This window comes from Mustela nivalis (genome assembly GCF_964662115.1).
Source record: "Mustela nivalis genome assembly, chromosome: 13".
NCBI lineage: Eukaryota > Metazoa > Chordata > Mammalia > Carnivora > Mustelidae > Mustela > Mustela nivalis.
Genome location: NC_139032.1, coordinates 23990689 through 24010627, shown reverse-complemented (window position 1 = coordinate 24010627; position 19939 = coordinate 23990689). Strand labels below are relative to the sequence as shown.

Genomic DNA, 19939 nt, shown 5'->3' with positions numbered 1-19939 from the left:
TAAAGATTTATTTATTTATTTATTTGACAGAGAGAGATCACAAGTAGACAGAGAGGCAGGCAGAGAGAGGAGGAAGCAGGCTCCCTGCTGAGCAGAGAGCCTGATGTGGGCCTTGATCCCAGGACCCTGAGATCATGACCTGAGCCGAAGGCAGGGGCTTAACCCACTGAGCCACCCAGGCGCCCGAACATGATTTTTTTTTTAATGAATTTAATCAGCAGGGTTTTTCTTCTTACTGTTAGATAGCTTGACTTCTATTAAATCATTGTTATTATCCAATTCATTAAAGGACTCCAAAGCATTCATCATCTATGGTTGAATTATAATCATTTAAAAACAGCAGTCAGGGTATTTGTACTACATAATAAAGTCAGTGAAATGTTAAACTTACAGAGAAAATTCTCATTTTGTTTCTAAAGTAAACTACTTGAAGAAATTAAAACTGTTCATCTTAAAAGAAATGCAAAATCTCAATGCTTAATATGGACTGTTAGTAATTAGAGAGTGGGGATTTCCTCTGGGAGGAAACAGCTCTCTGGGAGGAATTCGGGGCCACTTTTGAAAAATTAGCTTTCCTCCCAGAGCAGAATTTCTCAGAATCACCTGTGGACTTGCGACAGCTCAGATGGCTGGACCCCCTGGAGAGCCTCCCAGAAGGCCTGCGGAGGGGTTGGAAAGGAGATTTTGGGTGAAGGAGGTATCAGGAACAAAGGATCAGGAATGGCCTCAGGACGTATAGAAAGTCTTCCAAGAACAGTGTGGGCTCTAATCAAATGGAAGGTAGGGAGAGATGCGATGGGAGGGTGGTGCCGGCTGGCGGGGTACGTTCTCTTCCACAGGCAAGCAAGGCACACTGCTATCGGGGCCAGAGGTCCTATGCTTGGTGTCATGCTACCAGATGTGATTTTATAGGGGCTTTTCCAGCACTGGCCCTTTGCGCATGCTCGTGGGTCCTTAATGACAAGATTCCCCCTCCCCCACCCTTTATTTCCCCACTCAAACCCTATTCTCACTTCAGAGACCAGCTCAAGCTCTATTTCACCCCATGTTCCTTCCTAAAGACAAAATTCCACATTGAATTATCCCACCCCTGCTCTACACTTGGCTAGACCTTACCGTTTTCTCCTGTTTCTAAGTATTCCTCATCTCTTCAGCCAATCAGAAAAATCCCTCAGGATAAGGACCAGGATCCCACAACACCTAGTATAAGGACAGCTGCATCATAAGAATTAAAAATAAAACACAACAAAAAACACACGCAAACCCCCAAAACCTCACTGCTTGATTGGCAGGTTGCTAACACATTAAATCATCAACATTAATTGTTTTTATTGTTTGTTTTCTCCTTGATGGCGGTACTCAAAAGATGGTTCCTAGACCAGCAGCATCAACGACTGCAAATGTGTTAGAAAAGCACAGACTCAGCCCTGCCCAGAGCCACCAGTTACTAACTGTGGGGGGAGGGCGGCCACCTGTATTTTAACAAGACCTTCAGGTGATTAGGAGGCACACTTGAGTTTGAGAACCATTGCTTTCTACAAGGCTTGAATCCCAAAGTAAGTCCAGCTGGCTTATAAAGGCTTGGAAACAGTACTGTGTATAATTTAAAATCTATTTTAAATTATAAAATTTCATCTTATAATTCTGTTTTATGCAATTAAATAAGATACATACTCTAATATATATTATTAGATAATATATGTTAAGATGCATAATTAGGTTTTATACAATACGATTCTATTTTAAATTAAAGATAATTTAAGTAGGAACAAAAGATAGTATGATGAGAAAGCAAGGATAGAACTTACCAGAGCCAGCCCTGTTCTTGCTCAGCAAGCCAGCACCCCCTCACCCATCCTTTATACGTGTTAGCAGTGAGCCACGGACGGAGCCCCCAGCCTGCTGTGTGCTGGGGTGCAGCCTTGCCCACCTGAAAGCCCTGGGTGGGGGAGATCTTATTTATTCCTGAATTCCTCCCCCTCAACTTAGTGAATGTGAAGCTACAATGGTAATTAGACAGGCTGCCTTCACAATTTTTTGCAGAACAAAGTTCTCCAGAAAGAATCATTCTCTCACCCCACTGACGAGCTACCCTGCTTGCTACCATCCTCCTTCTAAACCTATGTCCCAGTGTTGAAAGGCACGACACCTAAAACCCTAATCTTCAGATGACCTTTCCTTAACATTAGCCATAAAAATAATTAAGTGGTTTGCTTTTATTATTTGCTCTACTGAAGGGAAATTTAAATTTGAGGACTTCATATTCACACTTGGGATTGCAATGACAAATATATATTCAATGTGAAATGTAAGAAAGTCCTGTGAGAGGCTCCTAACTGATTTCTAACATTTTTCTCCAGCCACATCATTTACAGAATTCCATGGGAGAACAGGCAAATAGAACACAATTTTATTTTATTTTGTTTTGTTTTCATGTGGGGTTTTTTTGGTTTTATAAATAAATAAACTCTTTTGTCAAGAAAGCTTAAACCTTATAAAAAGTACTACGTAAGGGGCACCTGGGTGGCTCAGTGGCTTAAACCTCTGCCTTCGGCTCAGGTCATGATCTCAGGGTCCTGGGATCGAGCCCCGAATCGGGCTCTCTGCTCAGCGGGGAGCCTGCTTCCTCCTCTCTCTCTCTCTCTGCCTGCTTCTCTGCCTGCCTCTCTGTCTGCCTCTCTGCCTACTTGTGATCTCTATCAAATAAATAAATAAAATCTTAAAAAAAAAATAAAGTACTACGTAAGCTCCTAAATCCCAGGCCCAAGAGCAAAAATATCCATAGTTTTTTTTTTTTCCCCTCCACAGAAATTATCCTCGATAAAGAGGAATCAGGTGGAATCAAATGTTTTAGGCAGGAGGAAGCAAAGTTTCTCTTTTAAAGTTTGAAGGAAACTAAATAGTAAATACGTTAGGCTTGGAGGTTCTTAAGGTCTTTGTGGCATCTACTCACCCCCGCCATTGCAGCAAGAGAGCAGACATAGGCGATGTGTGAGCAAATGGGCATGGGTGCGTTCCCAAATAATTTTATTTACAAAACCAGGTGGCCAGAGTTTATGACTGCATGGTTTATGGAATCCTAGAACTGTCCTGATGCCTAGCAGGAAAGTACACCACAAGCACAACTGAGTAAGTGACCCAAGTTAGGAAATTCCTTCTTCACGAATCCCCCCGTGTCTTGTTAGAAACTAATCCCCGCCTTTGAAACAACAGAGCGAGACTGCGGAGAGCAGATATCATCAAGTACTGTCTGTCTAGTGATGGAATGAAGCCGGGATAAGAGAGTTAGGGAAGCCACCACATTCTCCCTGCCCCTCAGACCAGAACCCTCAGTCACGGTGAATGCCCAAGCCTCCACTTCCAAACAGCTACCCTCCAATGGTAGAACAAAAGGAGGTATTTGGCTTCTTGAGGACATCCCAAGTCAGTTAAATCCATCCTAGATGACCTACCTGTAGATTTCATGTCACGTCAGAAAAAATAAAATGCTTTCTGAAAGTCTAACCACCATTACTGCAAGTCTCCGTAGCCAGTCACCAAATGGAATCCCTACCTGCTACACAGTCTCTTTGCTCTCTTCTTGCTACTCAGTCTCTTCAGAATGTCCTTCTTTCCTCCACCTTCTATTAAATAACTATGTTTAAAAAATATATCTGGGGGCGCCTGGGTGGCTCATGGGTTAAAGCCTCTGCCTTCGGCTCAGGTCCTGATCTCAGAGTCCTGGGATCAAGCCCCACATCGTGCTCTCTGTCAGCGGGAAGCCTGCTTCCCCTCTCTCTCTCTCTCTCTGCCTGCCTCTCTGCCTACTTATGATCTCTGTCTCTGTCAAATAAGTAAACTATATATATATATGTATATGTATATATATATACATAAAAATGAACAGTAAGTTACCCACTAATTCTAATGGGACAATAGGCATCTATCTACACATACAACACAAAAGAAAAACACCTGTTCGTGAGAGCTTGCCTCTCATTTATGGGACACATCAGGTCTTTGAGGATTCAGGTTAATAACCCTCAGCTTTTAATTTTACTTATGATTGTGGATTTCAAAGCCCTCAATATTTTTATGCTGTGAATGCTGCATTTTTTATCTTGTGCTTAATGATGTCAACATTGTATATTAGGCGGGAAAGAGATGCCTAACTAACAGAACAGGAACACCTGGAAAAGGACTGGTTCTTGGCCAAGGTTCCCACTTCACTAAATCCTTTGTTAAGACACGTAATTACTGACTACCCATATTGAAAGGCATTTTCACTCGAATTGCCACAACTGTGCTACAGCAATGATCGTCAGGAAAAGCCTGAAACCCTCACCTGGCTTTAGGCAATACCATTATTCAAGCCTCAGCAGCCTCTCCAATCCACCATGGCCTACTCCCATCTAGTCACCAAATGACATTCCTACTAGAGCAAGGTTTGTCCCATTTGGGGTTTTTCAAACAATGAGACTAGCATATTGATCATTCATGCAGTGCGTGGGCTGGCTACCTTGTTTTCCGTCTCCGAATCTCGAAGCACAGTCTTACAAAAGACTTTTTCAACAGATCCTAGAAGAAGAAAAGAAATTTAGCACATGAGACCCATGGGAGGAAACCAAACAGTGACATAGCCCCCTAGTCAATGAACAGAGTCCCTAACCGCCCCAAGAAGGCTGTAAATCATCATGCTCAACTCACAGAGAGGAAAGCCCAGCCTGGGAAGTTGTGATGCTTCTGTGGGTTTTGAACTTTCCGTCACCGGGAAAACCAGTGGGCTAACAAACGCTCCAGCAATGACGAAGGCCTTTCCCCGGACGGAGGGCACCTTAGTCTGATAATAGTTTTCTGTTAGAGAGTGATGAACTGGCAGGCACCAACCACAAGACCCTGTGGAAACAGCCCCATTCATGTCACAGCTTCCCCTTTATTACTTCTTGACAGGCCAAGACTAAAAGACTATCAGGTGAGGAAAGCAGCGTGGTCATCGGTTGGATTCACTCATTGCATCTGAACAATTTTCAGCCATCATTTTTTTTTCATTTTTTAAAAGATTTTTATTTATTTATTTGACAGACAGATATCACAAGCAGGCATAGAGGCAGGCAGAGAGAGAGGAGGAAGCAGGCTCCCCCCACTGAGCAGAGAGCCAGATGTGGGGTTCAACCCCAGGACCCTGGGATCACCACCTGAGCCGAAGACAGAAGCTTAACCAACTGAACTACCCAGGCACCCCCAGGCATCATTTTTTTAACACTTGGAATCTATGGAAAAGAACCCCGTGGCAGGTGAGGGCTTCAGACCCTTACACACTATCCACTGGAACTTCCATTTGGAAGCCCACAATATTGAGAAGACTTAAACTTGATCATTCTCCCTCTTTGATGAATTACTGACTTCAAAGTATCAAACCTTTATCTGCCTCTTCCCACCCTCCCTCACTCCTATCCAAAAAAAAAAAAAAAAAATGTTTTCTTTGGCAATGACTTGGATTAAAACATTATTCAGAGATGGTAACATTAGGGAAAGTTGGTTGAACGGTATATGAGACATTTGTACTTTTCAACTTTTTTGGAAATATAAAATTATTCCAAAACCAAAAGGGATTCAAAGAGGAATGGGTTAGGGGGTCACTGGGTGGCCCAGTCGGTTGAGTGTCTGACTCTTCATCTCAGCTCAGGTCTTGATTCTGGGGTCCTGAGTTCAAGTCCTGCACTGGGCTCCATGCTGGGCATGGGGCCTACTTAAAATAAATAAATAATAAAATAAAATAAAAGGGACTGGGTTAGATAAGGACAACAGTGGTAAACACAGCTGACTACATCTGGAGCAAGTAAAGTCAATTATTCCAGGTTAACGGGAGCAATGAAGAGTGCAATTTTATCACCGTGAAAGAATAAGTAGTGACATCATCCGAAAATGCAAGCTGTTTCATTCCTATTTCTTATTTTTTTAATACTTTATTTATTTATTTGTCAGAGAGAGAGAGAACACGAGCAGGGGCAGAGGCAGAGGGAGAAGCAGGCTCCCCACTGAGCAAGGAGCTCAGTGTGGGTCTGGAGCCTGACCAGACCCACACTGATATGGGGCTTGATCCCAGGACCTGGAATCATGACCTGAGCCAAAGGAAGATGCTTAACCAAAAGAGCCACCCAGGCATCCCTCATGACTATTTCTTATGTAAATGTATTTAGTTTTAAAAACCCATAAGAAACCACATTGGATAATGTGCCCAGGATCCTAGCAAGAGACGGATTATAATGTCCAGCAGTTAAATGGACACATCCACCCCTATGCAAGGCCTTTTTGAGGTGCAGAGTATAGAATATGGAATGGGTTTGCTGTGTGGAGATGCGGGATTCTCTGCTGCTGGGACCCAAATGCAAGCAGAAGTAGTGGACAACACTGCCAAGTGAGATAAAGAGGAAAGGCCAAAACCCATGTGCGTGCCCATCCAATGGGGTTCCCACCTCCCTGGGGGCAGCCCCCACGTGCCTTAACCAGGACCACACTCCACAGCCAGACCTACAGGAGGGCAATACAGAAACCCAGTCTGGTGCTATAAGCTGAGAGAGAATGGAGAGTGGGTTTATTCCCTTGTCCACAGTATAAATACCTACAGGTATATAAGATCAGAGAAAATTCAAGTACTACGAATACTCACCCTATAGAATGTCTTCCTTTCACCCTCACTATGATGAACGGACTTCTCACAAAATCTGTATGCCAATTATTCTAAGCATTTAGAGAGAAAAATCCATTCTTGAGGTAGGCAGAATGCAAACCTCCTGCATTATTTTGCTTGAATAAAACCGCATCTAACACAGTGCTTGGTACCTCGGAAGTATCTGATAAATGCTAATCTCCTCCTCCTAACTGGTCTCATACATATGGAATTATATATTAAAATCGAAATTGATATTTCTTTATGGTAGTGCATGTGATAAATGAGACAAGAAGAATCCTACATGTCTAAAATCAAAAATAAAGATAAAGAATGTAAATTAGGCAGGAGGTGGCAGAAGAGCATCCTGGGGGTCAAAGGGAGAGCGCATGTGTATAAACAGGTGAAACAATTATACTGAAGCCTGATGACATCAAAGGCATTTTTTTATATTGGTCTCTTTGGTCACGTCTCCAAGCATCAAGGAAGATCAGCCTACAAGGTTCTAGGCTGCAAGAGCTTGGGTGGCAGCAGACAGAAGTGCTTACTAACTCCTCATCGCTTTTTAGAATAGTTTTAGATGTACAGAAAAGTCACAAAGGCAATAAAATAAAAAAGGAACTCTCTAGTTCCTATATCCCCTCCCCTTTGTTTTGCCTGTCAATGTCTTATATTACCATGGAATATTTGTCACTAGTAAGAAACCAACACTGGCAAATTATTATTAAATAAATTCCATACTTGATTCTGAGTTTAATAGTTTCTCCATTAAGGCCCTTTTTCCTGTCACAGGATCCCATTCAAGACACCACAGTACGTTCAGTCATCAGATCTCCTTAGGCTCCTCTCACCTGCGAAGGATCAAGGGATTCTCAGACTTCCCTTGTTCATGACCTTGACAGTTTTAAGGACTACTGGTCAAGTATTTTGTAGAATGTTCATTGATTTGCGTTTATCTGATGTTTTCCTCACAGTTAACCTGAGTTTCTGGCTTTCAGAGAAGAAGACTATAGAGTTGCAGTGCCTTTTTTTTTTTTTTTTAAGATTTATTTATTTATTTGAGGTGGAAGATGGGCAGAGGGAGAGCATCTTCAAGCAGATTCTTGCTAAGCACGGAGCCTAGTTCTCAGCTTGATCTCATGAAATCATGCCTGAGCTAAAATCAAGAGTCAGATGCTTAACAGTCTGAGCCACCCAGGCGCGCCAGTGAAGTGCCCTTCTTAAACATCTTGGACCACCGGCTATCACCATGACTTATCATTGATAATGCTGATCTTGACCACCTGGTCAAGGTTGAGCTTGCCAGTTCCGCTACTGTAAGATTACTTTCCCCCGCCCCTTCCATACTCTGAAGTCACTAAGTATAGCCCAGTCTTGAATTGGGGGAGGGGAGCTTACTCTCCACCTGCATATTATATAAACTATTAATACCTAAATTATTTGAAATTCTTCTGTAAGGAAGATGTAATCTCTTCTCCACCACTGATTTATTTATTCATTCATTTCTATCAGCATGGACTCATGGGTATTTTATACTTTCAGTTCTAACTCGAGGTTATTGCTTTTCATGCTCAAATTGTTCCTGCTTTGGTCAGCTCTGGTGGGATGGCTCCTGTATTCCTTTAAAGTGTCCACCCTTTTGTTTCTTGAACAATTCCTTACCTTACCCTCTGGTGCTGCAGGATGTTCCTGACCCCCCTTCCCTTCTGTGCCCCAGCCCTACAAACAGTCATCTCTCCATGGAGACTGGCTTCCTTTGATCAGAGAACGGTGTCAGACAAGAAGAGCCACGCACTGGGTTCCCCATTGGTTGGGTGCTCAGAGATCACACTCCAACTGTCTGTGACAGGCCTGGCCTCCCCTGGAGGCTTATCCTGGAGCATGGACTTGGTCCACCAGCATCTTCTTACTGAATTGTGGTAGTCCCATGTCTGGGACCTCACACTTCTGTGTGGTGGGACTTCAGTTTGAGGAATTTTTCTGCCCTGGACATGAGTAAGAGCCAAGGTATATGGGCTTGCTTGGACCCTGAACCATTCATTCTACCACTCAGAGGCAGAATGAATTATCTGGTGATTTTGAAAGAGGGAACTAAGTTTCCTCAGCCCTGTCAGGGTTCTCTCTTTCTAACATGTCTGACAGAAGAGCAGAGGCAGCAGTCCCTGATGCCTTCAGGAGGGTGTAGGGTGGGAACAGCTGGTCTCAAGGATGAGGAGGCGCACCCTGGCCATGCTGCTAAGTCGTGTCAATCATTCATTCATGCATTTGTTTGTTCCTTGGGTAACAAGTATGTATTTACCTCATATACAAGTTGTTCCAGGCACTGGTGATACAGCAGTGGAAAAACAGTCACACGAAGACTTCCTTCCTTCATCAAGCTAACATACTTGCAGGGGAATAAGGATCACAAGCAGGAACCAATATGTAAAGATTGGAGGGCTAGCAGTGCTAGAAACACACAAGGCAGTCTACGTAGAGAGAGCCAGCAAGGAGGGAAGGGGGTCCAGGAGAGGACGACCCTCTGAATGAGGGGACGCTCATTAGTGGGCTTTGAATGGAGGAATAGTTCCTCTCCTTTCTCTTTTTTCTTAGGGGCTACACTGTCTGTCAAGTTTAAAGTGGCCTATTGATAGGAGTCTTGGGCAGTAGGAAGATAAAGGGCAAAGCAGGAAGGCTAGCTGGGTGGCTCCCACAGTCACTGAGGCCAGAGATGATGATGGCTTGGACCGGGGTGGTGGCAGGAGGAGTCGCACACGGCTGAGAGAAGGACCCATGGATTCCTAGGTGTTTGGTCTGCACCATTGGCTCGCAGAATTGGACTTGACCGAGACGGGGACGGGTGCAGGATCAGTTGGGGTGGAGAGGATCAGGAGTTCAATCAGAGACAGGATCCATTAGTAATGGTGAAGAAAGTATGAACGTCAATTTCGGAAAGCGCCACACAGATCTGGCCTCCTCAGAACTACCTGACAAACAGCAACGATCAGTGGAAACTCCTTTCCCACTCCTGTGACTCTGCACCTGGATCAGACTGTAAGTCTCAGCCTGCACAGCTAGAATGACCTAAGTCACGTGTAGAAAGTGGAACTCTGGCTTCTGTGGGTCCAGGTGAGCCCCCACGCCCTGCTCGCATTCACGTCCATGTCAGCCTTACGCAAGTCCTGTGGGAGACAGGGCAGAGAGCAGTCCTTGGCCTGCTGCCGGCCTCTCGAGAACGTGGAGACACTGTACCTCCTGTACCTCCCATTTTGTACCTTTCTGTAAAGCCCCCTAAATGCGATATGGGATTAAAGCCTATCTGCGTCTTGAGTCTGAGGCCAGCTCGTACCCATAACCACAGCTGTGCTACTGCATAATAAAGATGGTTTTTTTCATCTCTCTCTGCCTGACTCCTGTCCTCCCATAATTGGGATGGGAAAAAAGCGGTGTTAACCATTGCCTCCCTGGATCTCTGACATCCCAGTGGGAGTTTCCTTGAGGTGGTGATATGTGCTAATCAGTCTTTATCATAGCTGAGAGGCCAAAAAGCAAACCACAGACCTGGAAATCTAATCCCGCTACATCAATTAAATCTTCACCAGTTCTTGGAATGACGAAAATTCTCAAGAGCTGCTCCTCGGTGAAGAACAGATTGCCCCAGACAGGAAGGGGTGAGCTGCAGTTCTGTGACGCTGTCACTGAAAACTGAGCGAAATGGCCCCAGTCGGCCTCTGGGACCCAACACTCCCTGGTCACAAGAGTCATTCTACCTCTTCATGAAGCATCTCCTGATACTGAGTAAATGCAGCCCTTTGAAGCCACAGAAAGACCAACCTGGAGAGGAGTCTTTGGCAAGGTTCTGATGGGCACACGGAGCAGCTGGTGAGCCTGTCCTTTGTTCCCTCGAGTGGTAGCAAGAGGAAGAAAAGCGACAGAGAGTATCCAAGTGATGCTGGTGGTGTTCAATGGTGATTCCCTAATAAGGAATTTCTGAAGGAAAGGTTTGGAAATCATTTTTGAGACCACAGAGTTAACGAGTGTTTCTCTGAACACTATGCTAACATGCAAGCAGTTTGCATGCCATGCACCCAGCTCCCTTTTCTTCACCCCTGCCTATCAGTGCCCTCAGGTTTTCCATTCTAATTGGGTCTGGCACATGCAATTTCTCTCTCTATTCCCATCTGGCAGATCTGACCACTTGGCATATTCACTACTTGGCCATCTACCAACCGCATAAGCACTGGCGGGGTGGAGGGTCCTGGTGGAAAGTCTCTCCTCTGCTTCAGCCCCGCTGGGTCTGGAAATACTTTGAAATCTTCAGCAACAAAAGGACAGGGAAACAATTCAGCCGGTTGATGGGGGCACTGCTTTGTTCTTGTGTAAGAGAGAGAATTGTAGTTTGCAAGTTCACGTGTACACCGTGAAGTCATCGCACCCACGCCGACCTCACAAAATCTCTCTCATCTCTTAGATGCCCCAGGAACAAATGACCTCTTGGACCTATTTATTTATAATGAAGTGATCACAGTTCATCATTCCTTTCCTATGTAATGTCAGAGTTAGGGTCCGTGATCAAAGGAACGAGACTGATACAAAGCGAAGGTCAAACAAAACTTTAATTCGTGCCAAGCATCAAGAATCAAACTGACCGGTCAGGGCTATCTCTTATGAAAAGGCGATGATGATGATCCCGACAAGGTCACTCCCAACAAGGCCGCTCCGGACGAGGCTGCTCCGCAGATGAGGCCGCTCCATGATCGGAGCCGCTCCCAAGAAGAGGCCACTCCCAAGATGAGGCGTCAGGACTGCTGACCACTGGACCACTGGTGTCTAGGGGCTGTAGGCGTTGGGACTGCTGACCACTGGACCGCCGGTGTCTCCGGACCGTCATCAGCACAACTGCTGGAGGCTGCAGCTCGGGGCTGCTGAAGGCGGGGCTGCTGGAAGCTGCAGGCGGCTGAGCGTGCAGGAGGTGGTTGGGGGCCACCCGAGGCAGGACCGCCGGAGGCGGGGCCGCGGGCAGCTGGAGGCTGCAGGCAGCTGCTCAGGGCCACCAGAGGCGGGACCGCCGGAGGCGGGGCCGCAGGCGGCTGGAAGCTGCAGGCGGCTGGTGGCTGCAGGCAGAGGCTCGGGCCGTCGGCGGTGGGACTGCCAGAGGTGGACCGCAGGCGGCTGGCAGGTGGCTGGAGGCTGCAGGGGGCGGCTCGGGGTCGCTGGAGGCTGGAGACTGCTGGCGCAGGGACTGCCGGTGGCGGACCGCTGGCGGTGGTTATAGCTCTTACAAGAGTTGTTACAGCTCCTCCACTCTGCGGACTCTTTCCCCGCTCCCATGGACTCTTCTGCTCCCAACCAACTCTTTCTTCTGCTCCCACCACAGCTCTCCTCTTCCTCTGCTAGCCTCCTACAGCAACCTTTATGTGGTTGGTTGAGCCCCACCTCTATACAGGTGGCCAATCGGATCTCAATTCACCCTAGTGGATATACACATGCTGCACCGATTGGACATCTCCACCTGGCCTGCCCCACCCCTACATCCGGGGTCCACAAGCAAGTTCCTCTGGGAGGGCAGGCCCTTACAGTCAGGACTCCGCAGAAAACATATTCTTCGCTAAATCCCTCAGACATATAATTTGGAAATAAGGAGCCACCTGAAATCTATGAGTACATGACACTTATATTTTTTTTAAAGATTTTATTTATTTATTTGACAGACAGAGATTACAAGTAGGCAGAGAGGCAGTCAGAGAGAGGAGGAAGCAGGCTCCCTGCTGAACAGAGAGCCCCATGTGGGGCTCCATCCCAGGACCCTGGGATTATGACCTGAGCAGAAGGCAGAGGCTTTAACCCACTGAGCCACCCAGGTGCCCCAACGACACTTATATTCAAAGCAAACAGGTAACCTAACACACAATTTAGGAAAAGATAATGTAAGGGACTTCGCCCCTTCCTCTCTACTGTCTAAAAAATGCAATGCCAACAGTTTCTGCTTCTTTTATTATGCATAGGGAAGCTTCCCTATGCAAATTTGGAAGGTTTTCACTTTCCACACCCTTTACATTTTTATAGGGGATGGACCCCCATGCCAGGCGCCCTGCTGGCAGACCCCAGACAGTGGCCCCAATTCATTAGCCCACTGGACCAGTTAATGTGACACACATAGGGATCAGGAAGCAAATTAGTGGATCTCAGGTTCCATCCGGCTCCTACTGATGAGGGAGCATGAACCAAAAAGTCTCCCAACTATCTTAATGTTAATGGCTGGTCTAAAGACAACATTGATCAAGCCGCAAGGGCAAGGCCTCCGGTAGGCCCGGGACATCCTGGCACCTTGTAGGCCCTCTTCAGCATATGAAAACTCCATTGAAACCTCCCTTCCCCTCACTTCCCCCAACCGCAGGGTACATAACCTGCCATCCCTCACAACCCGGGGCAGCAGCAGCTCTTCCTGCCCACGGGTCCTGTCCCCGTGCTTTAATAAACCACCATTTTGTACCGAAGATGTCTCAAGAATTCTTTCTTGGTCATCGGCTCCGGACCTCAGCCCACCGAACCTCACCTAGGTTCTAGAACTTCATCACTACCACCCACCACTCACCTCAATCCAGTGTCTCAGGCAGAGTAAACCTGATCGCCAGGCCTGGAAGCTAAAGCCATGCCCCCCTCAGCCCGCCCCTCCCTGAGCCCACTGTAGTTACATGTGTTTGGGGGCCCTGTCGCCTCCTGTGTAGACAGGGATGGAGAAAGCAAAGTCCAAAGGATGAGAAAAGGCAGAAGGAATAGCTCTCTATTCCTCTACAGTTTAAAAACCTACAAATAGGCAGAGGAGAGGGATAAACAGAAAACACTTTGTCATGGAAATAAACACCGGAAGTATTTAGACAATGAAAGAAGCAAAGAGGATTGCCACACGAAGGGGTCAGCACACAAAGAACTCATCCAAAAGTTACAAACTTCAGACACCTGGTCTGAGCCCTGAGAGGCTTTCATCTCAAATTACTCTGCTTGCTGACTCCCCAACTATTTCCAAGACCTTCGCAAGAGAAAATAATATCCAACCCTCTTCCAAAGTTTGGCAGGATTTTAGGTCAGGAAACAAAACCAGGTTACACTTTTGCAAGTTGGGGTCTGGGAAGTTATCACCCCCCCACCCCCACCATACATTTTGGAGGCACCTGGATAGACTAAACAAAGCAAAACAAAAACAAAAACAAAATAGCAACTTGACCCCTGAAAACATATTAGGGCAAAGTCAGTTTTATTTTCCTGTTAGAGATCTGCTCTCGAGAGTTCTGCACTGGGGCACCTGGGTGGCTCAGTCAGTTGAGTGTCTGCCTTTGGCTCAGATCATGATCCCTGGGTGCTGGGATCAAGTCCTGCATCGGGATCCTTGCTCATGGGAGAGCCTACTTCTCCCTCTCCCTCTGTTGCTCCCCCTTCTGTGCCTCTCTCTCTCTGAGACAAATAAATAAATAAACAATATCTTTTAAAGAGAGAGAGAGAGTTACACACTTTCAGCAAAAGCAAGCATACATGCAGCTACTGACTAAGGCCGCTGAGGCCGCCTGTCTAGCAGGAAATCGCTCACCAATATGGGCAGCCTGCGTGTTGAAACAGCGTCATCCACTAGAGGTCAGGACGAGACTGTCGTGTTCAGTGCTGCTGAGGCCCCCCTGAGATTCCAGGTGAGTACAGACTCAGGGAGAAATGAAGCCCAAGACGTCAGAGAGTGACACCCACAGCCATGGGTGACAGGTCTGCACAAGGCACTTCTGAATCCTCTTACAAAGAGTTTCCTTCCACGTCTAAATCAGGGAGCAAAGGAGACACTGACAGGACAGCACCTGTCAGCAAAAGTTGACACAGAATGAAGGACTCAGAAGGTAGCAGGACAGAGGACAGGTCTTTCCTGAACCGAAGGTCAGAAGGAAGGATGAGAGCAGGTAGGACCCCGGAGTTGGCAAGAGAGACGCCAAGATATGCCACGTGGCCAGTAGGGATGACAGAAAAGGAGAACAAAGAAATGGGCAGGGAAAGTGCCTCTCTAGTTCTCAGACCCGGAGGTGGGCTGGGAACCAGCCCTAGCCTAGTACATTCATGGGGAACTGATTACAGATATCACCCATGTGACGTGGAACACGGTAGAGCTGCCAAAGACTGAGCCATACCTGTCTGTTGGTAAGGAAGGACCTCTAATATGTGCTTAAGTAAGAAATAGCAGAGAGTATGCTCTTTAATGGTGGCATTTGTGTACATGTGTTATGGATACACACACACACACACACACACACATACGTACCCACATGGATGCAGGAAAGTCTTCCAAAAAGATTCACGCACACCCAACCAAAAAGAATGTTCCCAATCAGGGCCTTCGCGCTTGTGGTTGCTCTTATTCAGCTCCTCCCCCAGAGCCTCCTCTCAGTTCTTCAGTCAATCCTCATCTCAGTAGGACACCCCTGGCCGCCATATTTAAAATCCCAACCCCTCCAGCACTCTCTATCCCCTTTTGCTGCTTTATTTTCCTCTCAAACACTTACTGTCAGCTGCCATATTTCATGGTTTACTTATTTGTGTGTGTTATTTTTGCCTCACTCCCTAGATTATCATCTTCATGAGGGGAGGGATGTTTTTATCTGTTTTGTTGTGTGTCCCCAGTGCCTGAGGCAGTGTCTGCTCATAACAAGGACTCAATGTTTGTTCCATGAATTAGTTAAGATGAAATGTTCCCCTTACTGATGTTCCCTGAAGTACAAAGACCTAGAAATTACTTAAGGGCCGCCAAGGCAATGAGACAGGAACGAAGCCGCCCTGGACATGATCTCTAGCTGACTTCACACTAGAAGTGGGTCCAAGGAATCTGGGACTCTGTCCTTTAAGGCTTTCACTCTCTGGAACATGTTTGAGGCCAAGTTCTAATAGGGAAATGCAACTACTCATAGACTTTTGATAAAAGGATGGCCCTCCTTTTCCTAGAAGGTCATTGACTTCCATCAGTTGCACAGGTTTGGGACCATCCTGGTGAAGCTGGGGAAGAAAGACACCTACCCGCTAAGTTAAACCAGCTAACTGTACCCTGACTTTGATGGGATGGCCACTGGCCTCAGGTCTCTGTCTGGAATGAGGTTCTTCTCCACATAGCGTACTTCCTTCAGCCTCAAACTGCACCAAAACATGCAGCAGAATGCTAAGAAATGGCCCATTCAAGAGTCACAGCAGGGAAGAATGTATCTTCCTAGCATCATATCTTGCTGAAATAATTGTAAATCATCATAGCTTGGGTATTCTCTTTGCAGAGGTCTTGCTAAGGGTAGTATTTGCTACCTCCAAATACTAATCAGATTCCAGGGCAACAGGGTGGGGGGCAATTCCTTAAGCAATCCAGCTCCATTTCATAATTTAAAAAAAACAGAATTCTAAGAATTGTTTTTGGAATAAAACATGAGTTGTCATGTGGGCCAACATGTAGCAGTTGGGTAACTGTAGATATTAATGGGATGTTTTTTCTACTTCCTCATTCCTAACTACAAATTAGTTACCTCCTGAAGATCTAGCTCTACTTAGTATGTAGATAGGGAAAATTACTTGGTGCAATTTCATGCTTGGTTTGTGTTCTCTTCAATTCCATTTTTCAAGTGATTTGCATTCTATTTTAAATACTCTAGCTCCTAAATGCATGAATAAATATGGTAATATCTCTCTTCCCAGATTATCAGACCTCAGACTATTCTGGGCATCCGAAAGCCAGCCCAGGACATACACGGAGGAAGCTAAAATCACTCTGCCGCATAGAACCATGCACTTTGCTCCTTAGGTTTTCACTCAAAGCCTTATTAACTCTTATTTAATGCACAAGCTTAACAAGTATGTTTAATTAATTTCTAGATCTAAAGCAGATTGGAAGAAAAATAAGGCTAGGAAAAAGACATAATAGTAAGACTGTTAAAACGATTCAGTGGCGAGAAAGATGATAATAATAAAAGGGCAAACAGAACCATAGGTAATAATGAAGATTAATTGTCAAGTATTTAACTATGACCAGCATACATTGAAATGACAGAGAGCTTTTGTAATGTATTTTAGAAAAATTTTAAACAGAAATTGCTTTAAAAAGAAGCAGTATTTAAAAGAGGAAGATATTGTTATCTGGATTATTTCTTCAAAGGACCCAACTTTTAATTCTTTAAGCTAGCAAAAATGGAAATGTATATAGAGATGTATATGTATATATAGTCATGTGTGTATATATTACACATTTAACACATAGATATATTAGAGATGATAGATCACAGCAATCCACTAAAAATGAGGTCAGCTTTCCACAAACTTTACATTTATTTACTCAGTTATTCAATAAATAAATACTGAGCTTTTTTAAAATTATTTTCTTTCGAAGACTTTATTTATTTGACAGACAGAGATCACAAGTAGGCAGAGAGGCAGCGGGAGAGAGGGGAAAGCAGGCTCATGCTGAGCAGAGAGCCCGGTGTGCGGCTCTATCCCAGGACCCTGAGATCATGACCTGAGTGGAACACAGAGGCTTCAACCCACTAAGCCAGGCACCCAATTATTATCTAAGTAGGCTCCACATGGAGCCCAGCACAGAGCCCAACACGGAGCTTGCACTCACGACCCTGAGTTCAAGACCTGAGTCCAAATCAAGAGTCAGATGCTTAATTGACTAAGCCACCCAGGCACTCCTTGTGCTCTTATGAAGTGCTAAGCACAGTGCTAGTTCCAAGTGAGGACAGACTTGACCTTGGCCTTGTAGACTCTCCTTACATTCTATTTCATTCTGTTTTAGATAAGTTCCTAGAAAGAAGAAAACTTCTTTCTAGGGTGCCTTGAGAGCAAAGAGACTAATAGACCTGATCTAGTCTGGGGGTGGTGGGGTGGGGAGCGGCCCTGGGGCTTTAAGCTCAGCTATAGAGTGGTCATCCCTTAAGTAGGTGAGTTGCTCCTGGTGCGGAGGGAAGTGGAAAGGCATAGGGGTGGAAGAGCACTGTGGCCAAGGGACTGAATGCACCGAGCACGCACTGTGGCTGCAGTGAAGAGGGCAAGAGGCAGGGATGTGGCCATGCTGAGCCCAGAGGATGTGTTAGCGAAGGTCACCTTCAATCTAAGTAGTAGTCCATGGCAGAGTGACCTTTTAAGATGTTTGAAAAAAGAAATCACTCTGATGGCAGTAGGAGGAATAGATTGAAGTGAGAGTCAGAGTATTTATGGGGAACAAGGTAGGAGGTTACTCTAGTCCTCCAGGGAGAGCAGAGGGTCAAAGTATGAGTGGAAGAACAATAGCCAGAATCAACAATATTCAGGAGGCAAAGACTCCCGGGATTTGGAAGGCACCACAATGGAGGGTAAAGAAAGGGGCGGAGTCAGGACGGCCGTCAGTGTTCTGACGTGGACAGCTGGGTGTGCAGGGGTGCCAGGCACTAATGGAAGACACTACAGAGGGGGAAGGTCTATTATGGGATGGGGAACAAGGACCCATAGATGTAGTTTTAGACTTGCCTACTATGGAACTCCAGAGAAACATTTGGGTGGCGTGTCAGTCAGGAGGATGTAGGCCTGTGTTTGGAGTCCAGAGACCAGATCTGAGGGTAAGATATAATGTTCAAGCCCTGTGCTTCCACTGGTTGTGGAACATAAGAGCTGAGGGGGACAACAGATTTTATTGGAAAGAACTAAAACTTCCCAAGGGAAAAATTTGGGGGGTTTTGATACATTTGATTTCAGGAATTAAATCACTTGCCCTCTCCAAAGACATTGGATGAAGAAAGAAAAATGGATTCTACATCAGGAAGCTCAAACCAACCATGGGAACATACAATCTAATGGAGAACAGTGGCTGCAGTTTAACATAAGGATATGTCAACATGGCACAACATACAACTGCTTTCATATCCAATTATATTCAACCGAAAGTTCACAGTCACATTCTGGGGGTGGCATTCAGGAGAACTGGAAACCAGAAGAGATTACTGCAGGCTCCTTCATACAGGAGTTTAAAGCTGTGGTGGCATGGGCGTACACAGGAACCGGTTAAGAAATGTGGTGTTAATGACCTACAGGACTATAGAAAATCAGTCTGCAGAGAAAGTAGACTGGAGGGATTCAAAGCAAGAGTTCTCAGATGGGGCTGGACACTGGCTCCGCCATGTATTAACCAGGGGAACCTGGACGAGATCCTCACCTCCCTAATCTCAGTGACATCTTCTGTAAAATGGACTGCTGGAAGGAATAAATGAAACACTGCATGAAACATGCTTAGCACATACAAAGTAAGTACTTTGTAAACATTCACTGTTTTCAGGAAGAGGAGGAGGACTGTTAAGATAGTTGTGGGGCTATTTTATAAAAGGGGTATAAACATATACTAAAAAGATAAAACTGTTCTAGAAGTTGGGATTTATCAAATACACATAGTATTAATATTACTTTTACTAATCCTATCTTACATGTACACAGCACTTGGTAATGTTCAAAGTACTTCCATACACTTTATTCAATTAACTTTTACAATAACCCTTTAAGTAGACAAGATAATTATCATACCCACTTTACAAGTGATGAAACTGACTCTCAGAGAGTTTTAGTAACTCAACCAAAGCCACTCAGTCAAGAAATGGCAGGGCCATAGTTCCTACTCAAGTCTTTGACTTCAAGCTTCTGTATTCCGGCACTGGTTCAAGGTCACAAAACAAGTGAGGAATTCTTTGGAGAAGTCTGCTTTAAGAGACAGCTCTACACAGTTTTGCCTCATAGCCAAATGTAGTAGGAAAGATGGATGAGGGCTCTTGCCATCTTGGAAGCAAAGCCAAGAAATGGAAAGAAGCTGAATGCTGATGTCGTTGTGTTGAATTGCTAGACAAAACCATAACAAATCTTCAAATAAGCAAACCATACATTTTTTGTTACCTCAGTAGTCTGAGCAGTGTCTCTATCGCTTGCAAATGAAATAAGCCAAATATAGCCAGTGCATTAGAAAACTCACTGCTCCTTCAAAATAAATCCAAGTATCTTACATCTTTGACTACAGTCATGCTATTTCCACCAAATGATACTCCTTTTTTTCCTTTTCTTTTTTCTTTTTAGAGAGGGAGAGAAAAGGCAGGGCAGGGGCCTGAAGGAGAGAGAGAAAGAGCATCTTAAGCAGACTCTGCACAGGGGATGCAGGTTTCAATCTCACAATTCTGAGATCATGACCTGAACCAAAATCAAGAGTCAGACACTTAACTGACTGAGCCACCCAGGCACCCATGGAATTCCTTTTCTTACCTGTTAAACTCCTACCCAGCCTTCAAAACCTCA

At 45.3% G+C, this 19939-nt stretch overlaps 1 protein-coding gene and 1 pseudogene across 6 annotated transcripts in view; both read right to left on the bottom strand.

The window, feature by feature from the left end:
• The window catches only part of LOC309846291 (spermatogenesis-associated protein 31D1-like), a 911407-nt pseudogene that overhangs the window by 198630 nt on the left and 692838 nt on the right, over positions 1-19939 (bottom strand). The window lies entirely within an intron of this gene.
• The window catches only part of LOC309846378 (uncharacterized protein), a 134741-nt gene that overhangs the window by 57826 nt on the left and 56976 nt on the right, over positions 1-19939 (bottom strand). For 4 of the 5 annotated variants that reach the window (XR_014301869.1, XM_082695278.1, XM_082695280.1 and 1 more), the window contains exon 2: positions 4499-4557. Coding sequence is in view for 4 of the 5 variants with exons in the window: in XM_082695278.1 (XP_082551404.1) it covers positions 4499-4557 (59 nt within the window). In the remaining variant the exon portion in view is untranslated. Of the gene's footprint in view, positions 1-4498; positions 4558-19271; positions 19493-19939 lie in introns of those variants that run through there. The other variant, XM_082695279.1, reaches the window with a different exon arrangement.